Below are 21,412 nucleotides of genomic sequence, written 5' to 3' on the forward strand. Positions count from 1 at the left end.
GCTGACGTTTCTTCTTCGTGGGAAATGTTGCAGCGGCCTTTGCTGCGAGCGATCCTCTGCTGCCATCTTGTGAAGCGCTTTCGCTCTCCGGCCTCACGCTTTTCCACCAGTGAGTACAAGCAACACAAAGAGTGGGACTGAAACGAGCCATGTTTGCGTATCTTGTACACTTGAACATTCTGGGGTCGTGTACATTAACGAGATCAGCGGACTCTCGTGGTGTGAAAACCATCAAACTGCGCTGGCATCTGCTGGGGTTGTAGTTTGCTGGGGCCGTGAAATGACTGAAAGGTGGTATGGGGTTTAAGAAACTCCTTTACAATGCCATAAGCCACAATTGTTCAGAATCCAAAGGGGATTCAGTTTGAGGCACCTGTTTCAGGCAAATGTATGCCATAATCCTCAGTTTCAATGTCTGTGATGCACCTTGTTATCTCTAAAGTTAACATACATTACCTTGCAAAGTGCTTATCCATTCAACCTTTCCACCTTTTGTCGTGACACAGGGGCAAATGTCACTGTATTACATTGAGAAAAACACAGGAGTAAAGGAAATAATGTAATTTTTTCCCCAAAGATTTTAACAAAATTGAAATCCGAATGGTGTTATATTTCGCAGAACCACATTTGGCTGCAATTATAGACGAAAGTCCTTTGGGGAAACACATTTTTACCCCATTCTTCTTTGCAAATTAGCTCTGGCTGTATATTTAGGTCAGTTGTCCTATTGTAGTAGAAGGAGAACCTCCTCCCTGGATCTCAAGTCTTTTGCAGCCTCTTAGAGATTTATTTTTTCACACACCTTTCACACTCCTTTCAATCATCTCCCCATGAACTCTGACTAGCTGCTTTGTCTCTGCTAAACAAAAGCATCCCTAAAGCATAATGCCACCACCACCATGTCACACTGTGGGGATGGTGTGTTCTTAGTGCTGTGCAGTGTTAACTTTTTGCCCCATATAGCGTTTTGCACGTTGGCATAATGTTCAATTTTGGTCTCATGTGAACTCAGCAATTTCCTCCACCTGTTTGCTGTCGCCCCTGCATGGCTTGTAGCGTGCTGCAAACAAGGCTTTCTTTCAACAGTGGCTTTTTTTTTCTGGCCACTCTCCTCTTTTAATCTAAATAAACGTTTTTTTGTTTCGCACACCAGAAAGAGCAAATGATCACATCAACTGCAACAGAAACTAACAATCTGCGGTGGGGTGATTTAAAAAAAAAAAATACATTGTGGGTTTATAATGGGTGTCAACATAGCTATACTAAAAATACAAATAAATATACTCAATTACACAACTAAAGAATTTAACCAAAGGTCTTAACCACATGAATAACAAAATTAAATTATCTAAAAAAGAGATTTTCCTAAGTATAAATCAATGTGTGCACACTTGAATGTGAACAGCAAGTCATCAGAAAGAGAGCAGTCTATCTTCTCTGAATGATTTGTTTAGGCTTGACTATTTCCACCGAGCCTTTCAGACACGATGTCTAAATTTGCAGAGGGCTTGATTAACGGCTGTCGTGTCGGCAGATTCTCCCACCTGAGCTGTGAATCTTTACAGCTCCTCCAAAATTTCCAGGGGTCGTCTAGCTTCTCCTCTGATTGTCGCTGTCCTTGCCCAGCCCGTTCGTTTAGGCAGACGATAGGTTTGCAGTTGTTTCCTACTCTGGTTTCAGATGATGGTTTGACCAGTAGTACTAGATTTGGATATGGTAGATTGGGATATTGTTTTATAAGCTAACCCTGTTCTCAACGTCTCCACAACCTTCTACCAGACTTGTCTCCTGGGTTCCTTGTTCTTAAAGAGGCTGTTTGTCCACCAACGTTCTCTAACTAAAGACTTGGCAGAGATTTAATCACTGAGATTAAATTACACATTGATGCACTGTATGTGCTGATTAGGTGACCTCTGATAGCCATTGTTTTCTCTTAGGAGAGGGGGCCAAAAATGCACGCAGCATGTTTCAGATTCTTAGAAAAAGAACCCAGCTACCCTAGGATACTCATTCTGGTTGCTTGTATTCTGGATCCACATCCCATGTCTGTAGGTGAGGACTGGGACACATACTAAACTGGTCAAATAAGAGCTATGCCTTTTAGCTGAGCTCTGTTTTCATGTACCACAACACGTTTTTGAAGATACAATTAATAGTAGAAACCCAGCACATATTGAGGAAACACAATGATCAAGCTGAGAGCCCATCTCTAATGTTTGTGCTATACCACACACACACAGACTCTGCAGAAATATAGCCACTAATTGTCCTTTATATCATTAGGTAATGCCGTGGCACCGATCTTCAACATCATGCATGTGAGGAACCTAAAAAAAGACTCTGCTGCTATTCACTGATGGCAAAGGATGGTAGTTGGAGTATCAGTTTTTGGGACCGTTTCATTTTGACATTGCAAATTTCCATCAGTGATGTAACAGCAAATCGTGAAACATCTGAGCAAGATTTGAAATGATAATCTATGCTCTTTTCTTGTCAGATTCTATCTTTAATTTTGAGCACCTTACAAATATACAAAAATATATATAAATAATTCAAACATGCTCGTCATTCACTGGATCTGCTTGATGCAGAAACAGAGTTGTGATTTCGGTTTCTCATTGGTTGGATAAGTTGGACTGCATAAGCAGCTTGGATGGCTATCTGTTATTTCTGAATGGCTTGCATACGCAAGACTATGCATGTTGTGGTAAGTCCAGATATGATCATTAGAGTAGTGTCACTGAAAAACCACACTTTCACAGCATAACCTCTGAAACACCCAAGAAAAGCCCCACGCATGAATGGTCGTTGTAATACTCAGAATAAACACTAGATGGCGGTAGAGAAAACAACTGATCAAAAAGACGTGGCTGTCCGTACATTAGAGGTAATAACTGCGAGAGGAAGCAGTCAGGGTGTTGATTGTGGAGAGTTTAAAGTAACTCCGGTAAAGCGATCAAGTTTTATGCTCATTATGTCACACATGACGTCCTGAACTGCTGGGCGCTGATTAACTTTAAAACTGAAGTTGAAAAACGATGACCTGATAACGTTTATAGAGAACTCTGAAGGGAGAGGAAGCTGGTAGATCGCAAAGGCTCATTCCGATAAGTGTTGACATCAGTCAGAATGGTGGTTCTGCTTTTTTTTTTTTTTTTTTTTTTGAACAGGTTGTCCGTGTAGTGAAAGCTAGGGGTAAAATGACAAATTATCACTTTATTTTTTTTAAGGATTTCTAAGATCTTTTTAAGTAGGATCAGACAGTGCTATTTGCATACATTTAAGGCTTTAATTAGTTTAACAATTGGCAACACAGTCACAAGAATTAAATAATAAAAATAGCCACTGCACTATTATAAAGTGGCCACCAGTCAACAAACTGGAGCCTTCAAAGAGGGGGGGAATAAAACAGCTTTGTTTGACGGATTTCCCCCTCTTTATAATTTTCATTTAACCATGTTATCAAATCAGCTCTAGATGCACAGCTATTTCCCTGACAATGAGGGCTAAAAAGGTAAGATGACCCACTTTTTGTTCTTCTTAGGCTAGACAATGAAGTACCATGTCGGAGGCATACCACTGATTAAAGTCTGAACACATTCAGAGCTTCTGAAACCTCTGTCTAGCAGCTGGGGGGCCTCCCGTCTGCTGTCTGAGTACACCGCCTCTAAAAGGGTCAAAGAAGTGAACCTGATCGTGTGAAGGGTTATTACACATGCTCCTGTTAAGCTCCACCAAAAAACAAAAACAAAAGTGGATAGAAGTGTGTGTGTGTGTGTGTGTGTGTGCGTGTGTGTGTGGGTGGGGGAAGAAAAAGCTAAATCACATTCAGCAGTGTTGTCAAGCCAAATGTGAAGACATATGACCAGCCCTGAGTGGGCTGGGCCCTCTGCACTAACTTAATATATCTTGAGTCAAGCTAGAAGTGAGATAACCGTTAGTTTCCTCAATCTTCAGACAGTCATCGAGGAGAGGGCTCTGTTCTCTGACATCCAGTCTTCAAATATGAAATGAGAAGAAATATTTAAGCAAATTCCCTCAGAGGCACCGTCTACAATCAGGTATGGTTTTGTTTTGTTCCCTCCTATTGATTCAAACAGTTTGAGCTGTGTTAAAAGTCCCACCTGCAGGCTTCAAAATGCTGTAACTACATCAGCGGCAGTGATAGTAGGTTTGATTGAAAAAGAGGGAGGACTTTGGGTGTAGCGGCTGAATTTTGAACAGTACCACTCTGCTGAGGGGGCTGTTTGGAGAAGATTCCCCGCACAATAGGCTCAGTGTTATCACTCCATGGACTCTGTAACCTGGGCCCAAAGACTCTGGGCTTTTCTGTGAGTGAATCAAAAAGAAAAAAAAAGTTGCATTATGTGTTACAGTATATTCTTGTGATTGTTTTTATAAGTTCGTTTTTTTCCATTTTTATGCTGTATATTTTCTGTGAGGTTACAAGAGAAGTGGATGGCTTCCAATAGCCACTAATCACTGCCTTACCTGTTTGTGCAGTTTGAAAGAGCTGTGAAACTTCTTAAAAGTGGTTTACCAAATGACTTCCTTCTGTTTTCTTCTTTATTTTGACATACTTTAACTTGTGGGCTTGTGAAATTGCCTTTTGTGTCATTGTGAATGCTCCTGTGTTAACACATTTTCCTCAAACACGACTACTTTTCAGAAATAGCATTTAGAAATAGCATTTCACAAGCAAACCTTTCCATTTGTTGCTGAAACCTGTTTGCTTATTTTTTTTCTCCAGTTTATTGGTTCACGTTGTGGGGTTCTGTCCTCATGTTTTAAGAAATTAGGTTTGTCTGCACACAACTAGGGAAGGGCGTCATCTTGGTGGTTATTGTGTGCAGCGGGGGAAAAGTAATATTAATAAGAATAAAGTATCTTGCGATTAAAGCCATACCCTCAATGTGAAGCCCCTGAACTGGTGGAATGATTGGGATCGGGACTTTTAATGGTGCAACTCTTTATCCCTTGTTGGTTTTATGTAAGGAGCAAAACACAGTTTTCTTTATGCTGCCAAGTTTGAAAGCATCAATGCTGACATGTTCGATAGCATCCCTATCTGGATGTGTCGAAGTTGTGAAAGGAGTTCCGTGTTTATTGTAGCCTTGAAGTATCTCATGCTGAAAAACATAGGAGAATCCAGCCTTTCATTTGAGTAACTTTTATCAGTGTGCCAAACAATGCATGCTGTAATGTTTCCAATACGTCTCACTTTCCTTGTTGTGGTTGTGCTTTAGGTTGTTTTTTAGGGTGACAAAGGGGCTAAGTACTATGGAGCAGAAGGTATCCGTGAGCTCCCCTCAGGACGTCCCGGTTCCTCCAAGCAGCCTGGGCTCCAGCTCAGGTCTACAATACGGCGCTCTCACCAACAGCGTTTCATCACTTGCACCGCTCACAGCAGACAAACCAGTCATTTCCCAGAGACGTGCCTATGTAGCCATAGCAGTGCTCTGCTACGTCAACCTGCTCAACTACATGGAGCGCTACACGATAGCAGGTGAGAGGATCTGTTGTGGTCAACTCTGGGTCACATCACGGTATCACACCTGCTATTTTGTCCCTTCTTACTTCCATTTTGTGCCTAAAATCAAACCTTTTCATACTTGTGCACTCAAAGCATTGCATATCAGCTTGGCTGCAGGTCTGTTTGCTAATTACTACCCCAGTTTTATAACCATGCATTGCAATTTCTTCCCCTCCTCCATTTCTTACCATTTTGTACCCATATGTATGTCATTTCCTACGGCTTGTTCTCACAAATTTACCAAGTCTTACTCATCTGCTTACCTTTTAACATACTTCTGTTTCTCTGAGCTGGTGTGATATAGAGAAGAATATTAGTAGAAATGAAAAAAACAGTTTTTGCCCCACATTTTTAACCACATTTCATGACTCTGGTCGATTGTTCTGGCTGACGATGCATATATGTACTGTAGTGAATGATAATAGTAGAATAGATTGTTTTTTCATTATTCTTACAAGCCACATAATATATTTGATGCCAGGAAGGCACGAAATGTCTGTCAGGAACTCTATGAATGCAGGTACAAGATGACTGCAATTTCAGTGGTACAAAATGGTGAAGAGGGGAAATAAGCAATCAGTTGAATTTCTTTTGTGGTATTTCATGATTTTCATAACATTATGGAAAACATGACAGTAAAATGTTAAAATCTCACCTACATATTTAAGTGTCAGTGCACATCTCTTGTATTTCCTTTGATTGTGGTTTGATACCCAAATAGACCTTTTATTAAAAATGACCAATTATGAGCCCTGATTTTACCTGACTAACTCTTAGTGACTATCTACAGGTTCTGTAGATATTATTGATTGGGGGTTTAAATCATTATTTAGTAAAGCACGCACAAAACAACAGAAGTTGCAAGGGTACAAAAGGGCAAAGGGACAAAATGATGTGATCACTTAACATTGTTTGCAGCCTCTGATCTGGTGAGTGCTGCGTGGACTTAATGTCTTTGTTGTCATGCAGGTGTCCTTTCTGAGCTCCAGAAGTTCTTTGATATCAGTGACAGTACGGCTGGACTGCTGCAAACAGGTATGAGAAGGCATTTCATGAGAACTAATGCAAATATACATTTAATTTTTTTATATGTAAAATGTGCTGAAGGAGAACTAAAGTATAGTGTTTGCATGCAAGATAAAATCAACCCCTGCCACAGACACTTACACACACGTAGGTTTGTATTTTAGTTTAGGGCTTTGTATTCACATTTATGCATTTTAGTTACTCCATCCCCCTTTCTAACACCCTAGCCTTACGCATTACCAGTATCAAGAGTCTTTGTTGTCATTATGTTGCTGTAATGACATTTTGGTGTTCACATTAACACACAGACACGTATCAAAGCCATCCATGGGAAAATGAGAAATGAGCATTATTTTTCAGAAGACCCTTTAAAAATGCAAAAAACACACTATGAAAAAAAGCTAAATTTAAACGTAAGCTGTACAGAAGAAGAGAGACTTATCAGAAGGGGGAAAGTATTGTACAATTTATATTAGATAAGGCATATTCAGATAGAAATTTTTTTTCAAGTTGAATATACCAAGCACGCTATTTGCGTGATAGTCTTTAGCATGTGCTAAAATTTAAATGTTTAAGATAAGTCAAACAAGACAGATAAGAGCATAATTATGTAAAATGCTGGGTAAGTGTGTAAATGTACCAGACAAACACTCCTTGAGAAGTTAAAAAATTTGCTAATAATCAGAAAAAAACTGAAAATTTAAATCTTAAAGTACAAAAAAAATTGCAATTTGCATGAATATACCAGACAAACACCGCCACACGAGAAGCCCAAAGTGTGCGGATAGACATTAGCTTGAGAGAGACTGTGTGAATAATTTCTCAGTCGGATCTAGAACCTGTGGAACCAGCAGCATGCTTGTAAACATGTAACTGACCATGAACTGGGCCGGTGGTTTAATTGATTCTGCCAGGGGACAATAGTGCTTTACATGATTAAAACATAGGAAATAAAACAGAATAAAAGCAAGTTGGAATAAAGTGAAGAAACCAAATAAAACATGGGAAAATAGAAATTAAAAGCAAACATTAAAAACAGTTGGACTACAAAGTTAAACTAATGATGTTTCAGTAATGTAATTTAAACTTAAAATTTCAGTCACTGTTCTGTATTTGTGAATCCTATTTTGTTTGCTTTAAGGATTGAATATAATTAATTATTTCTACAGGGTTGTATTTATTAAAACAGTTTAACTAGAACAGTCGAAGGCAATCCTAAACAAATGTGTTTTTAATCTTGATTTAAAAAGTCTTCTAGTCTTTGATTTAATGTTGCTGAATGGTTTACCTGATTTAAATGGGACAGACTGAGTGGGTGTAATCTGTGGCTATATATCTGGCCCTTTTCTGGACTCTAGCATAAACCATGTCCAGATCCTGTAGACCAGGGGTCACCAACATGGTGTCTGCGAGCACCAGGTAGCCCCCAGGACCATCTGTGGTGCCCTCAAGCCCGCACAACCCTCCAGTGAGCTGCATGTAAAACATTATTCTATCCAGTTTCTCTTCCTTTTTAATCATACGTGTATTTAGCCTCTTGAGACCATCCTGATCTCGCGAGCTTTCAAGGTTTCACTCGCAGATCAGTCTGGCTACTCTCCGTTAAAGAAAATTTGGAGCCGTTCACCAAACGAACGTCCAATCAGCGTTGGCTTTGAGGCGGGTTGAGGTGTGACGCAACGGGAAGCGCGTCAGTTCAGTCTAAACAACATGGCGGCTTCAGCCGATGAAGCTAGCGTTAGCGTGGCTATCGAGCAAGTTTTATCGGAATTACAGAGTATTTCTTTGCTGAGCTAACGAGCCTTTACCTGCAGCAGCAAGAGTAGCTTGGCTTGTGGTTGTGTTTTCGTCAACAGAGCGACGACGAGGCATGTTGACGAGTACGTCAAATGCTTCGTTGATCTGATTGGTTTATTTGGCTTGTCTATCACCAACATAAGCCAATCAGCTAACCAGTATTTTCGCCCCTTCCCAAAATTACTTCAACGGAAGGTTTCCAGATGGATATGCGAAGCAAATCTATCTGGCGGCGTCAGGTTAACGTGTATTTACATAGATATAAAAATAAGAAAAGCATTAAAAACTTGTTTATATAACATAAGGTTATGTTGAGCTCTAGTTCTTCTAGTTCAACGGTCAGTACAGGGGGCCCTTCGTATGGCACAATACCAATGAAGTAGCTCTCAGTTTCAAAAAGGTTGGTGATCCCTGTTGTAGACGGTATCCCACAATCCCCTTTGCTGTCCTCGCCACCCATGCTACATCCTTCCTCTCCTGTGCCATGCAGCTTCCACAGCACACTGTCACGCTGAGACACAAGACGCTTTCATCCTGTATATTCCCAACACTAACCTTACCTAAATTCAATTTACACCACAGCTGTAAGGTAAGCGTAAAACCATTTCATTAGGACTGAGTTTTGGTTCCCATAAAGTGTGTCAGGTCTTCAGAATATAAGTGCACTTACCAGAAAAGGTCCTAAATACTGAGTAACAACAAGCCAACAGACACAGAAACACATATTTGTTGAACCTCTTTTCAAAACTAGCCAAGATCAATGCTTTGATGTGACTTTTTTCCCCCCAGGAAGTTTCCTTCATTCACTGGGAATTAACGCGTGTTGTGTCGATGCATTTCCAGTTTTCATCTGTAGTTTCTTACTCCTGGCTCCCCTCTTTGGGTACCTCGGGGACCGCTACAATCGCAAATACATCATGCTGTGCGGCTTGAGCGTATGGCTTCTGACTGCAGCTGGTAGCTCTTTTGTCTCCAAGTCGGTAAGTGAGAAGCTGATAAGCTTGCACGCAAAAAAAAAACAAGAGATAAGAATCGGTCAGAAGGGCGTCACTTCCTGATACTCCTTCCTCTAACATTAACCTTCGCAGTATTTTCTCTCTTACCACTGCAAATGGCATTTTTAATTTTTACCATAGAAGTCTAGGGTTTTGGTCAGAGTTTGTGCCTGCAGGAGTGGGTATTATGCATTGCGCTGGCGCTGGGCGAGGAATGAGCCAAATGTCGACAGACCGGATTAAGATGTTTGAAATCTTACCTCACCTTACATTAATTTCATTTTCAGGGTTGTTAAAAGAAGAAGTTCCTTCCTAAATACGATGAGTGTTTTAGCTTAATTTAGAGCAAGAAAACAGGAACTAATATTTGCAGAAGCTGTGAATCAGGCTTCAGTTGCAGCAATTTCTGCCTGATCCTCTTAACAAAGTAATAAACATAACGGTAACCTTTTTAATGAATCACTAATAAAATAGAAGTTTCACACTTGTAATGCTACTCCATATCTATGTTGTGTTTCTCTGTTCAAAATCATTATTCTTAGCAACATCAGCTAGATTTCAGAGGAATTTTATCAGTCAGATGCCTGCCAAACTGTATCCTGCTCATATTCATAAGACATAATCATAACCCTAAACTTTTTCACATTTTGTCTCAACACAATTTTTTATCTGATACGCCAAAACAACATGTAGTGCATTATTATGAAGTAGAAGAAAAATAATGTAAGGGTTTTTGTCCTTTTTAAAAACAGAAATCAAGAGTGCAGGTTCAGCAGCCACATCTCACTGCAAAGACAGCTGCAGGCATCTGACTCCTTGTTTCTGACATTCTTACCCGCTGTTCTCGGGGATGCTGTGTGTCGGTGAAAAGTCATCGTCAAGTCTTGGATCAATTGGATTTACATCTAGGCTTTAACCATTTTAATGCATTATTACTGTTTGATCTAAACAGTTCTATGGCAGCTATGGCTGTATGTTTTTGGTCACTGTCCTGCTGGAAGGTGTCGCTCCGCTCCAGTCTCAACTTTTCAGGCTCCAACAGGTTTTCTTCCTGTATCACCTTGCATTTACCTCCACCCATCATCCATCTTCCTCTGGACCAGCTTTAACATCCCTGATGCAGAAAAACATCTCGTAACCGCCATGTTTTGTGGCTGCTGTTTTTAGGGGTGATGTGCGGCATTAGTTTTTTTTGCCATACATTGTGTTTTGTGGGTAGACCAAAAATTTAAATTGTGTCTCATCTGATCAGAGCACCTTTCCTCCAAGCCCTACATGGCTTGTTGTAAACAACCAACAGGAATTATCATGGCTCTCTTTCAACAATAGCTTCATCTTGTCACTCTCTCACAGAAGTCACTTTGTGGGGTTGATAACTTATACAGTAGTTTTCCTGCCGACAGATTCCCCCATCTAAGATCTGAATCTCTGCAGCTCCTCCAGAGTTACCACGCACCTCTTGACTGCTTCTCTGATTAATATTCTCCTTGACCAGCTCGCCGATTTTGCGAACACCCATGCTTGCAAGGTTTAAAGCTGGACAGTACAATTGATAGATTAAAAAGTGCTCAATGACATTTTTAGATCTTTGGATATGGTTTTAGGACCTAACCCTGATTTAAGCTCCTCCACATCTTGCATGGTGTGCTGTTAGCCTGCATGGTGCTGTTTGCTCACTGATGTCCTCTAGGTTGCTTCTAAAGGCAAGGGGTTGCACTGGATTTTATTTGGCGGTATCAGAGAGAAGGCAGCTGAAAATAAAATAAATTATACTTTATAGGTTTCCAAACACCAAAATAAAAATTCAAAGGCATTTATCACATTCCCTACATTTCACAATTCTGAACTATTTTGTCTTGGTCCATTACATAAAATCCCAATAAAATTCATTTAAGTTTTTGATAATATATTTAAGGCACCATAAAAACAGCTGACCTCGGTTACTTGTCTACACAGCGAGAATGGCCTACGCACGCCTGCAATGGGATGTCTGTGGTTTTCAGAATGGAATAATGTTTGAAATGCTTGTGTGCTCTCTGGCTTGCTTTGTTTAGCAATTCTGGCTTCTTCTTCTGTTGCGAGCACTCGTCGGTGTGGGGGAGGCCAGCTACTCAACCGTTGCTCCCACCATCATTGGAGATCTCTTCTCAGGGGGTCGGCGGAGCGTCATGATCTGCATCTTCTACATCTTCATACCTGTAGGAAGGTTAGAAGCTCCTTCCATAGCCCTGTGCTTGGTTGTTTTTTTTCTGCCTTTTTATCACTCTCTTCACTGATTAATCAAAATATAACGCTGCACTGCTGTGTTCAGATTTCTTTGATCGTTCTGTTTTACCGCAGAGCGTTGCAACTGACAGGATATGCTCTGCTTACATTTTTTTGGGTTTGTACGTGCACTGCAACCATCATGTTGGATTTGATCTTTTGTGGTTTTAGCTTTTTTTGCTCTGTTTTGTTTGTTCCATGTGAGTAAAACATTTTGGTTACAAAAAGGACAAGTTAAAAGGCATTTCCCAAAATGTCTTTTTTGATTGTGTTCAGGCGCTTATCTGATTGAAAGTTATATTAGATTCCATGTTTGACACAATAAGGAAGTGAGCACAAAGCATATTAAAGTGGGCGAAGAGTAATAAAATCATCCTCTACCAAATGACTGGCTGTGACAACAAATTCTAATAAAAAAAAAGATCTTAAGTAGACAACTGCTGCTGCTTTTCTGATCTCAAATGCGCAGAGGCAATCTCATTTCTCTTGACAAATATGTCACCAGCATACTTACACTGCAAAAAAGGAAACTAAAAGTAGATAAAACTTTCTCAAAAGAAGTGCACTTGTCTTTGATTTGAGCAGGTAAGTTTAAATGATCCGCCAATGGAATACGAATAGTGGTACAACTCATCTCCATCATCTTATTTCAAGCGCAGTTTATTTAATTATCTTATTTTAGGGGTCAAATACTCAATCCATTGGCCGATCATTTTATTTACATGCTCAAATCGAGGACAAATAGATGCATTTTAAGAAAATGTGACTTATTTTTAGTTCAGTTTTTGCAGTGTAGTAACAGCAAGCCAATGCAGCGGTAGGGTGAAACAGCAGCAGTGAATGGAAGCAGCAAAAAGTCCCACTCTCCACACTTAATTTGTTGTTCTGTTCATTGAGATTTGACTGCACAGCAGTAAAGTAGTTGGCAAACCATTATTCCTGGTACACCATGTGCCACAGCTTTTAAACCCAGTGAATCCATGAACAGTCAATTTTCTCTAAGCATGTCATTTGGTCCTTAAAACTGACTTCGAGCTAATGTTGGTGGGTAGGAAAGTTACCAATGGTAATATATAATCAAAAAACATCTCTAGGCAAACACTCTTTCAATAATTTGGCTCAGTGAGCGAAAAAATGGCTCACCACAGATATTTTGCACTGATAGAGAAATCAAACAGGAAAAAACAAAAAAACAAAAATGTTTCCTAACCTGATAGATTTTATGCTCAGAATACTAACAGGGTCACACTCATGGTTCAGCTGCTGGCTTTGGTAAAAGTTGTCTTCGTTACATGAACTGTTGTCTCCTCGATTACATTTGTTTCATAAACAGAAAAGCTATTTTTGAATGATTTACTGTATTAAGAGGGGGAAGAGAAGTTTGTCCTTGTCACCCATTTACTTTCACAAAGCTCAGCCATGTTTGTTACTCAGAAGGATCAGAGTGCTCACTCCGTCCTTTTCTGACGTGCCAAAAAGCAGCTGCTCATCTAGTCAACTTATTCCTGTTAGAAAGGTATTTTTTGTCAAGATGGCAGTCTGTTTTGTGGTTAAAACAGCTGCCAGTGGCCCTGTGTGGTTCCAGTTATGTGTGCTAAGCCGTTACAGAGAGGCGCGGATCCAAAACTTCTTTCTGTCTCAGAAAACTGCTTTTAAAGATAATAACTGATGTGTTACAATGTGATCTGCTCGGCCTCTTTCTAAGCTGACAACATCATTTTGTGCTTTCAGTGGTCTTGGATACATCACAGGGGCAGGGAGTGCTAGTCTCACGGGGGACTGGCGTTGGGCTCTCAGGGTACTACATTCCTTAATGCAACACACCAGTCTGCAGCTCATCCAAACACCATCATTCTTTATGGTATAATAGAGAATAATGGAGAAACCTTTTGTGTTTTTATCAGATCACTCCCATCATGGGTGTCGTGGGACTCATCCTGATGGTGTTTCTGTGCCCTAACCCGCCCCGAGGGGCTGCAGAAACCCACGGAGACGGCGTGACGGCTCACAGCTCTTACAAGGAGGACGTGAAGTATCTTCTGAAAAAGTATTATGCGGACGAGAAAAACTGCCTTTGTTTTGCAAATTGCTATAATGAAATAATATTTTCTAAACAGACTTTATTATATTTTAGTAGAATTTTGCTGAGTAATTCTTTCTGTATTTCTGCAATACCTGTCTTATAATAAGCCAGTAATCTAGCAGTTTTCTTTTTAAATTGGCACATGCAGTTCTCTAATGTTATGTTTGCGTGTTCTTATCTCAGTAAAAGTTATGTGTGGTCATCGCTCGGCGTGACGGCTCTGGCCTTCCTCACCGGGGCCTTGGCTTTCTGGATGCCCACTTTCCTGGCCAGGGCACACATCACCCAGGGTCTCCGACCTCCTTGCACTGGGGAAACCTGCAACTCCACAGACAGGTTGCTTCTCTAGCTTTGACCTGCATTTGTATCTCACCTCAAAATCCCTAAAGATACAAACAGTCTGTGCCTTTTCACCCCGCAGTTTTATATTTGGTGCTGTGACGGTGGTGACGGGCATTCTGGGAGGAGCTCTGGGCACCACCTTATCCAGATATTTCAGGGATAAAGTTACACATGCGGACCCTCTCATCTGTGCTGTGGGCATGCTCGGATCAGTCCCTTGCCTCTTCATCACCATTTTTGTGGCATCCTCAAGCATTCCAGCCACCTATGTAAGAGACAACCAATGCAGGTTTTCTACTTGTGGGTATAATGCAAAGTTCTGTTGAATTAAGTTCAGAGTTTAAAAGAAGTCAGCTCTTAAATGGGACATCAGCCATTACAAACTAATTCAGACATTCTGTAACAATAACACGCAGAGAGAATAAGCTCAAGGAAACTAGCCTTTCTTGTTTTATCATTCTAATGTTTCTGGTGTGAAAAACATTCTAAAAAAGGGATAAAATTGTTAATTAATTAATTAATTAATTAATTAATTGATTGATTAATAATTATTTAACTAATCCTTTCTACATGCATGCAATTATTGTATAGGCTCTTTTGGCCTTAGATCTTACCTTTGCTTTACCCTTTGTGTGTTTTTGTTTATGAAGAGTCACCCAAAAAATTAATGTTTTCCCCCACAATTTTGTCCTCACATGATTTTTTTTTTTCGTGGTTCCTCCTGCAGTGGTATCATATTTACAATCATTTTTATAGCATGTTTAGCTGAGAATAAAATCAGCGTAATTTTCTTTTTTTTAATTCGTAATTGGCTTGAATCGGCCTGTTCTATGAGTAGACCCAACATAAAGGACTCAAACCTTTATTTTACCTTTACCTTTATTTTATTTTACCTATTATTTTTTTTTTTATGAAAAAGTAAGCATTACAGTTTTTTTTAAACATTTTATTTACCATCTCTGTTTTATTTCCTCACTTTTTGACTGGAATGTTTCCCTCCAGGTGTTTATTTTCTTTGGTGAGTTACTGCTCTCTCTGAACTGGGCCGTCCTGGCTGACATCCTGCTGGTGAGTTCAAACGTTGCTGAGCGGTAGTGAAATGGGAAGCATCCGGCAGGCTCCCTGTGTCAAGAGGCTGTTTTGTGGTTTCTGATTTCCCGCAGTATGTCGTCGTACCAACCAGAAGGGCAACAGCAGAGGCTCTACAGATCACCTTTGGCCATCTTCTTGGTGATGCTGGGAGTCCGTACCTGTTGGGAGTGGTGAGAAATCGCTCCCCTCTCTTTCAGCTGTGTGCCACCCCTTTGGGTTTTAGCTTCTTCTCTGCAACACTCTTCTCACATGTCACAGATCTCTGATGCTATACGCTCCTCCAATCCTAAAACCCACGACTGGAACTTCCGCAGCCTGATGTACAGCCTCCTCCTGTGTCCGTTTGTTGGGATCCTGGGCGGAGTCTTTTTCTTGATCACCACCATGTATATTAATAAAGACAGGAAAGCAGTCCAGCAACTGGTTGAAGGTAAGACTTTTTTTTTAAACTTTTGTGCTCGCCCTCTTGAAAAGTCTATGCTTTTACTTTCAGAGGTGAGTAGAGTAGCAAAAGATTGTACTCAAGAAAGGATAGCACTACTTTAACGTATTTTTACTCGAGTAAAAGTAAAAAGTTGTCAGCCAAGAAAGTACTCAATTAAGGGTAAAAAAGTATTCAGTAAGAAGGCTACTTAAGCTAATGATGTAATATTTAAATAATATGCAAACGGGGGCATGCTCCGCTGGCCTTGTTCCTCGACGCGGCTGACCCGGGTTCGATTCCGGCCTGAGGTCCTTTGCTGCATGTCTTCCCTCCTCTCTCTCAAACCCCCTTTCCTTTGAGCCTATTGTGAAAAAAAAAACCCAGAGTCACTGTTGTCACAAAAACACAGAAAAAAATTTAATCAGATGGACAAAAATACGAGGTTATGTGCAAATTCTGGTATTTTAAAGACAAAAGAAACACTTTTCTAAATCATTGTTTCAACATTAGACTTGAAAGCATTACTTACAGCAGTTAATGCAGTATGATGGAATTAGTACTTCCAGTGACAATATGTACTGTTGACTGTACGTTCATTTGACCTCCAAATGGCTCAATGTGCTCAGCAGATAGAAAATAACATTAAAATAACAAAGGTTGTGTGTAAATAAGAAGTCTCACTATACCTAACCTCTCAGTTTTTGTCTCTCTGGTTAAAACACGTCAGTTCCTTATTCATGACGTTACCCCCAGTAGGTAGAGTAGCCAGAATAGTTCTTTAAGAGTGGCAATACTTTAAAGTAAAAGTAAAAAAGTACAGTGCAGTAAAGCTACTCCTAAAAGTGCATTTTGCTGCTAAAGTTACTCAAGTAAATGTAACCGAGTAAATGTAACTAGTTACTACCCACCTCTGCTTACTCTCAACGCCTGTGTCACACACACGCTGGAGAAGCTAGGCCTTCCTGAATAATAGTCCTTTATCCAAGGCACACACTGGCTCGCTTGCTTATTGCCATGAGGGACAAATTCTCCATAACTGCATACATACCTAAATAACTCGGTGGCACTTAGGTTTTCTGGCAGCTCAGAGGTAGAGAATGTCATTATTGTCCTTATGACTTGGATTTGCCTTAAATTACCTTTTTCCTTCCATTTTTGGGGACTAGTAATTGATGTACAGCAAATCTGTGCCAACAGCACCATGCACAGCACCTAGAACTCCACATCTTGTAGTGTACCAGCTACAAAAAACTTTAATACATTATATCTGGATTTTCTATTATAGACCAACACAAAACAGTGCATAACTGTGATGTGGATGGACATTTTTACATGGTTTATTTTTCCCCTCCACAACATTAGACAAATCAGAAAAGCGTGGTACGCACTTCAAAGCCTTTTGCCCTAATACCACAAAACAAAATCTACTGCAACCGATTGCTTTCAGAATGCAGCTGTTTTGTTGCTGGCCTCAGAGGTTTGTTGGAGAACTTTAGAGTGCAAACAGCGTTTTTTAGGCAAAGGAACACAGTAGACAGGTCAGGGAGAAAGCTGAGGAGATGTTTAAACATCTGAGACCCTAATCAGGGGACGACTATTACTTGTTCACTCCACAAATCTGACAATTATGGAAGACTGGTAGGAAGAAAGCCGTTGGGGAGAGAAAATGATAAGAGGTCCTGTTTGTAATTTGACATGAGCCATATTAGGAACACACCAAACCTGTGGTTAGAGAAGAACACAGCTAAACTCACTGCACGTCCTCCTAAGCACAACACTCCCACCATAAAACATGGTGGTGGCAGAATAATGATGTGGGGAGGGTTTTCTTCAGGTGGCAGAGCACAGCTTGTCAGAGTTGGTGGGAATAATACAGGGTGATGTTAAGGGGGCAAAGGACTTTAGACTGGGGAGGAGATTCACTGTCCAGCAGGACAGAGGCCCTAAACATACAGCCTGAGCTGCAGTGAAATGGTTTGGATCAAAACAGGTTATTTTATTACAGTGATCCGTCGAAAGGTCAGCCTTAAATCCATGTACAAACAACAGAGAAAATCTTGAAGATTGGTCTTTATTGATATTGTGTATCCAATGATTGAGCCTGAGCTTCAAAGAAGAATGAGCAGGAATGTCAGTCTTTGACTGTGCAAAAGTGGTGGGCGACATCTTCCAAAATGATGTGCAGCTGTAACCGCAGCCAAACGCAGTTCTACGAGGTGTTTACTCATGCAGCAGAATAGAACAGTGCTGGTCTACATAAAACAATGCAGTGAAGAAATGTGAACTCAAATACAAGGAGTGGACTGAAAATGATTCAAGAAACATGCTTCTAAAGAAAAACAGAAAGTTCAGAGGAAATGGTGCACAACGAGGAGTGGTGGACTAGTGGATAGAGCAGCGCTCTTGCACTCTCAGAAGGTTATAGGTACTGTGTTCGATCCCGGCAGACTGCCACTGTGGGTCCCTGAGCGGGACCCTTAGCTCCAGATTGCTCCCCGGGCGCTGTAAGATGCCCCCTGCTCCCTGCTCCCTACTCCCTAAGGGAGGGGTTAAATGCAGAAGACTAATTTCATTGGAATGTACAATTGCAATGACAAATAAAGAGTTATTTTCTTCTTTTTTTTTTAAAACAACACCCATTGCAACATTGCAAGAAAATTAGTTTTTTATGAAAGCATATCTAAAAAAAAAAAAAAAAAAAAAAAAAGAAGGCTGGCTTAATACACTGTCACCATACTATGAATGCACGTCTCTAACCCCAAACCAAGAATGATTCTGCTTTAAAATTGTGTGTTTTTGTGTTATCAGAAGATCTACACCCAAGGCAAGGCTCCACACCTGATTCCTCCATGGAGCTGAGCAACAAGAGGACTGTGTGAAAACAAAACAATTAAATAAATTAGTCTATTAATGTATAGTTGATGGTAATGTGTGTGTGTGTGTGTGTGTGTGTGTGTGTGTGTGTGTGTGTGTGTGCGTGTGTGTGTGTGAAACCCAGTTACAATCTCACAACGGAGTGCCTGCTACCCACAGCAATACCTCAAAGTGGCAAATCTGGTGCTTTCAGATCTGATCATCCCAGTATTACCACCCATTTTGAAGCATTGGCCAGGATACTTGAAAAATAAGTATAGCTATTTCTATGTAAATACTGTTTTTGTGTTTTAAAAAAATAATAAAACAATTCTTTAACCCTTGAAGAAGGGTTATTTTCTTCTTTTAAGTTTTACGTATTAAGTCAATATATATACAGCAGGTAAAATGAGTATTGAACACCCCAATGATTATTGTAGCATCTTTTTTCATTGACCCGAATCTCACAGCAGATGTCAGCAACAACCTCAGTAATCTGCTCATACAAAATCAAGGCAAATTAGTTCACCAATGAAGTTATTGGTAAAAAGTTGGATTGATAATGGGAATAAGTTTATAGAACACTTTGTGGAAAATGCTTTTTCGGTAATAACAACTTGAAGATGTCTCCTGAATGGAGAAACCAGTCATATGCATCGCTCAGGAGTCATTTCGACTCATTCTTCCCTCAAACTGTCTTCAAATCTTGAATTTTCTGGAAGTCCTTTCTATGCACTCTGATCTTCAGTTCTTTCTATAGATTTCTATTGGATGCAAGTCCCGTGACTGACTGGACCACTCTAGTACTTTCTTCCTCTGGTACCAGATAAGAGTTTCTCTGGCTGTGTGTTTGGGACTATTCTCTTCCTCAGAAATCTCCACTCGTCCCGATACATTTCTCCATTCATCCTTCCTTCATTTCTACAAAGTCTGTCTACAAATTAAATGCATGAGCACCTCTTTAAAAGGTACTAAGGTTTTGCTATCCTGCCCCTCTGGGACATTCGTGGGTGTGGTAACACAATGCTCAAAAGGAAAATCATCAGTAATGTCCTGTTGCCATTTTTCTGGAATGGAACATGATCAAGTTTACCCTCTAACAAGTCCACATAAAGCCTGAGGTGCAACTGTAGTAACATTAGAGCTGCACCTCAGGCTTCACAAGAAAGTTACCGTGTTAAATGCTCCTGTTAACTATAGTATAGTAAGAAAAGACAGTACCGTTATCACTTTCTGTAAGTGAAAGCCGTCATCATGCAAATCAACACTAACACCTCACATTAACTGTCAAACGTGGGTGGTGGACCGGGGCTGATGCCTTTAATATGCCTTATATCAATCAGTACTGCAGTTTGTCAGGCAAAAGGATTTGTTAAGTTTATACTTTAACCTGACTGAAAATGCTGTGGAGGGATTTTGGCTGAGTATCTCATATTGGGGCTGCATGATAGAACACCATTAGCACCATCATCTTGCAGAAGTGGGCCGTTGGTTCAATTCCCAGCCTGGGTTGTTTCTACATGGAATTTGCTTGTTTGAGCCCTCCATGCATCAGTTCTCCCTGGGTAATTTCCCACAGACCAAATAACACAGCTCTTAGGTTGACTGGTCACTCTAAATTGCTTTCTAAATTGTGTATGTGTGTTTGCGATGGTGTCCTATCCATGGCATACTCTGCCTCTCACCTAGTGACCTAGTATATCCCATCTAGTAATTGGGATATACGTAGGCACCACCCAGGCAATCCTGCTAGCATAATGAACAATGGATGGATCTCATTTTGATACTAACTGAAAGAAATCTGGCAATTTTTTCCCCCCTATCAGCTACAAACAACAACAGAAGAAATATAAATCAGATTTGATGATTTAGAATCATAACATTAAGAAATATCATGTATTTCCCCCAGGTAAATCTCTTTTCGTGAAACATTGCAGGAGTAAGTAGAGGAGTTGAAAGTAAAAATTTTGATTTTGATAAAAGCATCAAGTTCTTCAGAGTTCAACATCATTCTGAAATGTTATGCATTCCTTGCTGGTTTTTCCTTTTCCTGTGATCCCTCTGACCTTCGCTGAGGTACCTTCATGCTGATGAAACCCATTTGTGCTCCACACTTCACTTTGCCAACTCAATAACAAAAGAAAAAAATAAATAAATACAATGCTTATCATTGTGCGCTTAGTATTTTCTCCGTCGATGACAGAGATGCACTACTTCTATTGCCTCAAACTGAGGGGTGGGCCAGATGCACAGCTTAACTTAAAGATGGAGGAAACTTTTCCCATTTATTTATTGTTGCTGGACAAGTCAAGTCTATACTTTAGTCTATACTGATTTTATTCATGTCTGTTTTTCAGGAGAAGGTCCCCAGCAATAGCTAAAAAAAATCTGGTAAACTGGTAAAATACTAAAACTAATATTTAAAAATAGTCACCTGTACACTGTGATCGCACACTGTCTCTTTTTCCTGCATTGTTTACATTTCAGTTGTTTACTTTTAAATCACTGCTGCACCTTATACTGTAATTTACTGTAATTTACAAGCTGTATGCAACGGAATATCATTCTATACGCACTCTGTGCATACAAAATGACAAATAAAATTGTCTAAGTCTAAAATCAGCACTAATCGTTTCGGCCACTAGATGGCTGCTTTTGAGTAGAAATTAAGGTTCAGTCTTTTTTCCCCAGCTGACCCGGGGTCCGTTCTTCGTACGTTGCTTAAAACATCCGAGATCAAATGAGACATCCAAGATGATTTCATCCGGCTAATCATGATCCGGCTAATTGGGTTCTTTGAACACACCTGTTGTTTATGATTAGTATGGCTGGATTGAGTTATCTGAGACAACTGCGCGTTCATGCGTTTGTTTAAAAGGGGAAATGTATCGATAGTAGAAACATTGATCAGCAGCGCTGCTATTGACTGTTCAGCAAAGAACGCCCACAGTTTTTCTCTCAAGCAGAACACGAGCTTTTAATGGAAGGTTATGCCGAATTTG

General features: G+C 40.2%; 1 protein-coding gene across 5 annotated transcripts; it reads left to right on the forward strand.

Moving 5' to 3' along the window:
- The first annotated feature begins 11 nt into the window (after positions 1–11).
- spns3 (spinster homolog 3 (Drosophila)) lies at positions 12–18,757 on the forward strand. 5 transcript variants are annotated; one of them, XM_012865229.3, is made up of 14 exons: positions 33–109; positions 3,958–4,061; positions 5,247–5,506; positions 6,503–6,568; positions 9,200–9,336; positions 11,406–11,557; positions 13,348–13,414; positions 13,521–13,663; positions 13,883–14,035; positions 14,121–14,310; positions 15,044–15,109; positions 15,205–15,303; positions 15,392–15,563; positions 18,366–18,757. In XM_012865229.3, exons 3-14 carry the CDS (start codon positions 5,281–5,283, stop codon positions 18,434–18,436), a joined length of 1,542 nt encoding a protein of 513 aa, XP_012720683.2. In that variant the 5' UTR covers positions 33–109; positions 3,958–4,061; positions 5,247–5,280; the 3' UTR covers positions 18,437–18,757. The 5 variants fall into 5 exon arrangements, with proteins under 5 accessions (XP_021173538.2, XP_012720683.2, XP_021173537.2 ...); XM_021317862.2 differs by lacking the exon at positions 33–109 and adding an exon at positions 2,872–2,947; XM_021317863.2 differs by lacking the exon at positions 3,958–4,061 and having other exon boundaries at positions 12–109.
- The last annotated feature ends 2,655 nt before the right edge of the window (positions 18,758–21,412 follow it).

This window comes from Fundulus heteroclitus, chromosome 11, assembly GCF_011125445.2.
Source record: "Fundulus heteroclitus isolate FHET01 chromosome 11, MU-UCD_Fhet_4.1, whole genome shotgun sequence".
In the NCBI taxonomy this organism is placed as follows: Eukaryota; Metazoa; Chordata; class Actinopteri; order Cyprinodontiformes; family Fundulidae; genus Fundulus; species Fundulus heteroclitus.